Genomic DNA, 8192 nt, shown 5'->3' with positions numbered 1-8192 from the left:
TCCTGTTTTATGCACGGTGACAGGTTTGATGGGCCCCCGACGGCCAGACGTCGCCTCCTCCTCCTGTCAGTGGCGGGAAGAGGCCACGTCACTGACGGGAGGAGAAAGCGGAATCCGGCCATCGGTGGGCCGTCGGGGTGCCGTCAACAGGCCCTCTCAAACCGACTGCCTACTTTTAATGTTGGGCAAAAAATCAACCGCTACGGATTACGGAACGGGCTGCAATGTACGTAGCACAAATAACCGCCTCTGAGAGCAGGACACGTAATATTTATTATTGTAAAGTGGAAATGACAAAAAAGTACATAGCCGTAGACTATGAATTTATATGTATATAATATGGGTGGCTATTTTTATATATTAAATATATATATATATACAAAAAAAAGAAAGTTAAAAAATAAAAGTTAGTAAAAAATTGTGTTACAGTATAGGCCAGCCTGGAGGTGATTAGGTACTGTGCTCCTGTAGCATGGGCCTGTTCGATTTTGGCCAACGTGTGTGCGCGTGTGTGCATGCACGTGTGTTTTAGCTTTCCAATCCATTCGTCCCCTAAAATAATTCAACGTTTGGGCCTCAGGCCCTCAGTCAGCCGGGGCCCATGAGATCTCCTCATATATGTATCTAGATCTAATAAGGGTCCATTTGATTACCAACTCTCCATCATTCATTTGGAGGGTCATGGTTGAAAACCACTGGGTTAGACCTTCTGGTTCTTCAGCTGGTTGGCGAACCAGTCCAGGCCCTCCTCCAGGCCGTGGCCGCTGGTGGCGCAGGTGGCCTGGATGTACCAGTGGCGCTGGCGCCCCAGCGTCTGCAGCGCCAGCCTGTCGGTGACCTCGGCAGGCGTCATGGCATCGGGCAGGTCCTGCTTGTTGGCCAGCACCAGCAGCACGGCGTCGCGCAGCTCGTCCTCGGCCAGCATGCGCTGCAGCTCGTCGCGCGCCTCGGCCAGCCGCGCGCGGTCGTTGCTGTCCACCACGAAGATGAGGCCCTGCGTGTTCTGGAAGTAGTGGCGCCACAGCGGGCGGATCTTGTCCTGGCCGCCCACGTCCCACATGACGAAGCTGACGTTGCGGTGCTCCACCGTCTCCACGTTGAAGCCGATGGTGGGGATGGTGGTGACGATCTCGCCCAGCTTGAGCTTGTACAGGATGGTGGTCTTGCCGGCGGCGTCCAGGCCCACCAGCAGGATCCTCATCTCCTTCTTGCCGAACAGGCCCTTGAACATGTTGGAGAAGACGTTGCCCATGGTGGTCGGTTCGGGCACCGGCGGTCTCTTGGAAATATCCCTGGGAGTTGTTTCTTACGCTCTACTGCTGTCGCACCGAAATGGCGGTTTGTGCAAACCAGTGATAATTATTATTCACGTTGTTTAACCACTGCTAGTGGGCTGTGGTACTGCGTGCTGCTCTAGTGGCTCACTGCGTTCTCCTCTGTCAGCTATTGAGCATCTTTTTATAGAAGGCCTGTTATATGTGCCCGACCGCGCCGCAGTGGCCCAAATATGGGCATGCCCAATTACGGACATAATACTGATGATGACATCAGGGTGATGACATCATGATGACATAATACTGATGATGACATCAGGGAGAGCCAGCTTTGTTTGTGTGTACCGCATTTGTGACGATTTGATTGGCTTCACACAGGTGTGATTTAAAAAAATATATAAACAAACAGCTTTCCAATCCATTTGAGGCCCTTAAGAAAATCCAACCTGGGGCCTCTAACAGACATGAAGGCCATGAGATCTGCAAAAAAAAAGAAGAACAAAAACATCATCACAGCTTTCTAATCCATTGAGGCCCCTGAAAACAATCCAAGATGGGGCCTCAAACAGGTACGTGTCATTTGAGAGCCCACGGAATTGCTTGGTAAGCCACGCCTTGACCGTCTCCATTGGCTGGCTGTTTCTAGAATGTATATTAATAACGTGCATCCGTTGAAACTGCTTTATAAATAAGAGTTTATAAATAGATGGATAGATGGCTGTCTTTGACGTAATTTATTATTCTGTTATACGCGAATGGAGAAGTTCATTCACTTGTCTAACTCACCGCTCTCTCTCTCTCTCTCTCTCTCTCTCTCTCTCTCTCTGTCTCTCTCTCTCTCTCTGTCTCTCTCTCTCTCTCTCTCTGTCTCTCTCTCTCGTACTTAAAAAAAATCACACCCGTGTGAACTGAGTGGTGCAACAGTGACGTCACACACTAACCATAGCAACCATGCTCCTTTTTTGAGTGGACAGGTACACAAACATACAGACAAAGCTGGTTGTTAGAGTGGTTTGCACCACTCAACAAAGCTGGTTGTTGGAGTGGTTTGCACCACTCAAAAACTAACATGCGAGGCGATATTAAAGTGACTGGAGGAGGAGATTTTACACAGCATCCCTGTGATAATGATATTATAGAATATAGATGATATGGAGAGTAAATTGGAGAAGAGAAGTTCATTCACGTGTCTATAGATGATATAGAATATAGAAAGATATTATGAAGTGAGAGATAATTCTATATCCCTGAATGGCAGAGAGATGATTCTTCAAAGTGATTAGCCACTACGGTGGCTTAGACACTGTGTGTGTGTGTGTGTGTGTGTGTGTGTGTGTGTGTGTGTGTGTGTGTGTGTGTGTGTGTGTGTGTGTGTGTGTGCGACTGCGTGCGTAGTGAGTGAGGGAGGGAAGGGAGGGAGGGGGTGGGGGGTGGTGTAAGTAATAAACAAGGTCTCCATGGTGACCAACAGATGCAGCTGCAGCAAAGTGCAAAGTTGAGCGTCAGCTGTGTGTGTGTGTGTGTGTGTGTGTGTGTGTGTGTGTGTGTGTGTGTGTGTGTGTGTGTGTGTGTGTGTGTGTGTGTGTGTGTGTGTGTGTGTGTGTGTGTGTGTGTGTGTGTGTGTGTGTGTGTGTGTGTGTGTGTGTGTGTGGCTGAGCACCAGCAGTAAAGGCCCAGGGAGACTCGTAAACACCAGCAGGCCATGACTTCCACAAATAGATCTCTTAGAGAAAAGAGGAGGAGGAGGGGGGGGGGTTATATCACACAACACAGCGAATGAAATGAACACATGAAATTCAAGAATGCATGGAATGCAATACCCCATGTTAAACGCAATGAGTTTACTTTTCACATCGCACACACACGCACACGCACACACACACTCATGAAATGAGTGATGTCGTGTCGATTTAGTTTCGCTTAAATTAGACGAAGGACACAAAAACAGCGAGCTGAACAAAACAACAAAAGATCGAGACCAAGGAAAGCAATGAGCTCCGTTGACTCATAAGTGCTAATCATGTCATCTATGCTCAAAGTGTCTCTTTCTTCTTCCTTCTTCTGCCAGAGCTGGCGTTTTGCTCCGAGCTATATAGTGTCAACACACAAAACAAGCAAATTGAACCGAAATAGATGGCATTGAGAAAAGCTGTGTGTTTTTAATTGCGTCCCTAACATGCTACCATCAACGACAGCAGAACTGCCTATTTACGTCCACGGGAGCGCGTTCCCCTCCAAGCCAGCCATCCATTCATTGCTCCTCATCATCTCATCGTATTATGGTAATAATGGCTAATTTATGCTCTGCCGTGCCGGAAAATCGCAGACGTACAAACTCACAGCGCGCCGCCATTGCCACGCGCTGTGAGCTTGTACGTCGGCTATTTCCGCCGCGCGGCGCCGTGCCGTGACGAAATGTACGTAGCGCGGGCTTAATCCTCCCGAGCTCATTCCGCGTCCGTCTTGACAAACCCCTGCAGTGTGTCTCTTTCAAGTCCCGTGGGACGGCGAGTGTGCCATCTTGATTCACGCATCCTGCCAATGGCCCGTAATCCTTCCTTTATGGTGACAGAAAAGGCATCCACTGAGCCCCCCTCCCCAACACCCAACCCCCCCCTCCTCCTTTTGACACATACCCTCATTGAGGCCACATCCTCCCACAGAACTCGCCCTCTTTTATGTCATTGTGAGAATGTGAGCGCACCTCTGCTTTGGGTTTAAAGCTCACCCTACCCTGACCCATCTCCGGCCGGGCTATTTTACACTATTATTATTATTTATGTAGGGACTCGTCTTTAGCCTTTTAAGCTGGCTTTTTTTTCGGGGCTTTTCACTGTGAGGCTGAAAACATACAAATCCCTCCAATCCCCCCCCGCCCCTCCCCCACTGAAGAAAAAAGAAAACATATGGAGCACTATACCTTAATCAGAGCAGTCGGCCTGTGTCCATACGTACGTGTGTGTGTGCATGTGTGTGTGCGTGTGTGCGTGCGTGTGTGCTTGCGTGCGTGTGTGTGTGCGTGTGTGCGTGTGTGCGCGTGCACGCTCACTAATATTAGAATAATCCCTGGTGATTATGGGAGTGGTTATTAGAATGAATATGGCAGCAGGAACGGGTCGGGCCGAACAGAGCTGAGCCTGGCCTCTGGTGAGAAACAGATGTCGGCTGACCCACATCTGCCGAGCATGCTGGGACATTGGAGTGTCAGGTCAGGGCCGTGGCGGTCACCTCTGGGACGCCATACGGCTGGCCCTGAAAACATCCTCCTTTTTCTTTTAGTTCAGCTGTCCCCTGAACACCGTCTCAGACTGTGTGCCCGTCTCTATCACGGTTTCTGCTTCTCCCACTGTCCCCCGCAGATTACAAGGGTAACCACCTGAGTTCAAACCCAAACCAAATATCATAGAAAGGGGAATTCTGCTCTCTGCCAAGGAAGATATGTTTTATTTGGTCTTGAGGTAGTCTCACGTAGCCAGCTGTATCTCCTCCTGCCATAATATGTTGGGTGACATCGATAACCGCAGAGAAATCCTCCAGCGACAAGTCTATGCCTATACTGCTTTGAAAACCTGAAAACCCTGTTCTAATAGGAAGGATCATCCAAAAGTCTTTGCACTTAATTGTTCTGTAATGTTTTAAATCTCCAAATTGTTTCCACCCCGTTCAAGTCCCTACCTTGAATTTAGACACATATCGGTAGCCAGAGATCTCTGATCCGTATGGCTATGCGAGACTCGTCTTCAGGCGGACTGCTATGCCACGCTCACCCCCTTCGGCCTAGCTCCCGTTGGGATATGGACGAGCCCCCAATTTAGAACCCAGGCTTCATCCACAATTGGACCTTCCCCTCCTCTTGGCCATGGGAGATTAGACTTCTGGTCTTCATGTAGGACTGCTCAGCTATGCGTGCACATAAGGCCAGTGAGAGAGAGATTGAGAGGAGAGTAAATGTCCAGAGTTGCTCATGGCCAAACCCAAGCTGTGGCTCCAAGTTACAGTTGTGCACTTATTGGAAATGATGTGGTAAACCAACAATGAGAATGAGCGAGCGCTAATTGAATGCAGCTTGCTGGAGGCCCAATGCAGCAACACGACTGTGGGAGAGAGTCCCTGTTCTTATTGTTCAAAAACGTACTGGAGCGCTGGACATTTCCCCATGCTCCCTGGAGGCTTGAGAGTTTATGGTTTTAGATAGCTGGATGATGACTAAGATACAATGTTCTGGCAGTCGTGTGATCCGTTTCCACACGTGCGTGTGTGCACATGCTGCGCGCGCACACACACACACACACACACACACACACACACACACACACACACACACGCAAACACACACACACACACACGCACACATTCATGCAGAAACTGACCACACACGGACACAGTCGCTCAGGAGGAGATGTACTAGTCGTACTAGTTTATTTCCTGTGACAGTCGTCTCCATGGCAAAGTTTAAATGAAAATTGCACTTCTCAATTTTCACATTGTGTTGTACAGTAACACAAAGTGAAAATTGAAACGTGCACTTTTGTGTGTTTTACTGTTTCGCAACTCTCTCGTCAGGGATGTAGGCCCAGAAAATGCTTTTTATACCGAGGTTACTTCCATTTCAGAGGGTCTTGTGTTTACGAGAATCAGGCAGGTTTTCTAATGAGGCTAATAAAAGTTGCAATAACTGTAGCAGTAAAGGAGCTTGTTTTAAGCCACCATGAAGTTTACCGCAAGTTTTTCTTTCTTTTTTGTAAAAAAAAAATAGCCACGGTATACAGTCCTTACGCAATTCTGTAGTTATTGCTATTTTTTACTTTTATCCTTATTTTTAATCCCCTTTGTTGTGTGTTTTTGTTTTGTTATGTTTTTATGTATGTATATGTACAAGTTTATATTCATATACTGTTATTATTACTATTATTTTCTTCTTTCCACTGGGTGTGTGTGTGTGTGTGTGTGTGTGTGTGTGTGTGTGTGTGTGTGTGTGTGTGTGTGTGTGTGTGTGTGTGTGTGTGTGTGTGTGTGTGTGTGTGTGTGCGCGTAGCCTAGCCTGGCCAAAATGCCAGGCTAGGCTATTTTTGTTGTAACATTATTTCAGGACATAGACAACTATTATCATTTAACTATTATTTAAACTAGCTGTTCTCAGCTGGTCAGCTGCTTAACCCTTGCCTCCGTCTCCCTCTATTATCAATGCAAACAGATACAGAAACATATTATTCAGATAATGTCTTCTAAATGGTCAAATAAATGGTGCATTTATATACCGCCTTTATCCATGGCGCTTTACAGAGATTGTGCATTACATTGACCCATTCACACACACAATCACACGCCGATGCCAGAGGAAACCATGCAAGGCACCAACCTGCACATCGGAAGCAAATAGGGGTTCAGAGTCTTGCTCAAGGACACTTCATCACTAACTCTGGGGGAGCCCAGGTTTGAACTGGTAACCTTGTGGTTCCATACGGTCACTCTACCCCTGAGCCACTGCCACCCCACACAGATATGAATACAAATTGGAACTCTAATATACATATTGTTTTTGTTGACCTCTGCACCCGGGGAGGAGTGCAGAGGTCAACCAATCCGTGTTATTTAAGTTTTGTGACTACTTAAATAATGAAAACATATGTTAATCTAATGTTAAATAATCAACCTATAAATGCGGTGAATTTCAACATGACTGTCTGTGTCCCCCATGTGCATCTTGAGAAACATCTGACTGATCGAGTTGGTGTGTGTTGCTCATGACCCAAGGGAGTGTTGTGAATGTCGGTTGGATCAGCAGGTCCAGAGATATCGATAAATCCACAAATCTTTCTGTCTGTGCCGACTTTAGGCCTATATGAAGATCCATGTCTGTATGCTAATTCCCGTCTACTATACAGTGCTGTATGGAGAATTGGAGATCCCTGATGTCATTAGTCATTGTCGGACTATTGACGGAAAAAGCGTACGCACCCCGTATACACAACAGGTACTCTTGTGGTGAAAAGGGACTCTAGGGGTTCATGTGGTTTAAACAGAAAACCAGCAATTTAGACTAATTGCAACAACTTCCCATATACAGTATTCCGCTCACTTCCCTTCCTCCCTAGCTGTCTTTTTCTCTCCTCATCCCCCCCCCCCCTCCCTCCCTCTCTCTCTCTCTCTCTCTCTCTCTCTCTCTCTCTCTCTCTCTCTCTCCTCAACAGGAGTAATGCCTGTGCTCCTCGTCCCAGTGGGGCAGTGCCGTTTGATTGACAGCTGGGTCCAGCATCTTGACACCAGGTCCGTGGCCCCGTCATCGTCGCTGATCGTCCCACGCTGTCCCTCAGAGTGACAGCCGCCTGCGGAGCCATTTACAGACCGAGCCCCCCCAAAAAAACACCCCCCCCCCCCTCCCTCCATCACTTTCTCTCACCACCTACACAGAGATCCTCGCTCACTTTATCTTTCCCACTTTAATATCTCTCTCTCTCTTTCTGCCTCTTAAAGTCGCTCCCTTCTCTTCACCCCTCATAACACTACTTACAATTTAGTTCCTCTCATGCATCAAAAAACTAATTTTAACCACATCAACCATAGCCTGGGATCAATACCATTTTCGGGTTTCGGGAGTGGAAACAACTTGTCATGTTGTAGTCACTGGTTTGTACTATAGTCATCAGACTCTGGTTAACTAGTTTATGGTTACTGTTCTTTTCTTTGTTGGTTTGGTCGTTCCATAATTTGCTCCCTTTTGTTAGTCCTCTCTTCTCTTTTCTTCCATGATTTGATTTGATTTGATTAGTAATGATCACAATCAGTGGTGGAAAAACTACTCAAATGTTTTACTTAAGTAAAAGTATCAATAAATACTGCAATATAGAAATACATAAATGCAATAAAAGTATTAGTATCAAAAAGTAATTAAAGTAGTACTCAATATGCATAATGTCC

General features: G+C 46.9%; 1 protein-coding gene across 1 annotated transcript; it reads right to left on the bottom strand.

The window, feature by feature from the left end:
• Window positions 1–700: 700 nt before the first annotated feature.
• LOC306941848 (ADP-ribosylation factor 1-like) lies at window positions 701–1252 on the bottom strand (the record flags this gene model as incomplete). Its single annotated transcript, XM_079527486.1, has 1 exon — window positions 701–1252. One exon carries the CDS (start codon window positions 1250–1252, stop codon window positions 701–703), a length of 552 nt encoding a protein of 183 aa, XP_079383612.1.
• Between the last annotated feature and the right edge of the window lie 6940 nt (window positions 1253–8192).

Source organism: Electrona antarctica, assembly GCF_951216825.1.
Source record: "Electrona antarctica genome assembly, chromosome: 18".
In the NCBI taxonomy this organism is placed as follows: domain Eukaryota; kingdom Metazoa; phylum Chordata; class Actinopteri; order Myctophiformes; family Myctophidae; genus Electrona; species Electrona antarctica.
This window is presented reverse-complemented; position numbering and strand designations above follow the sequence as displayed.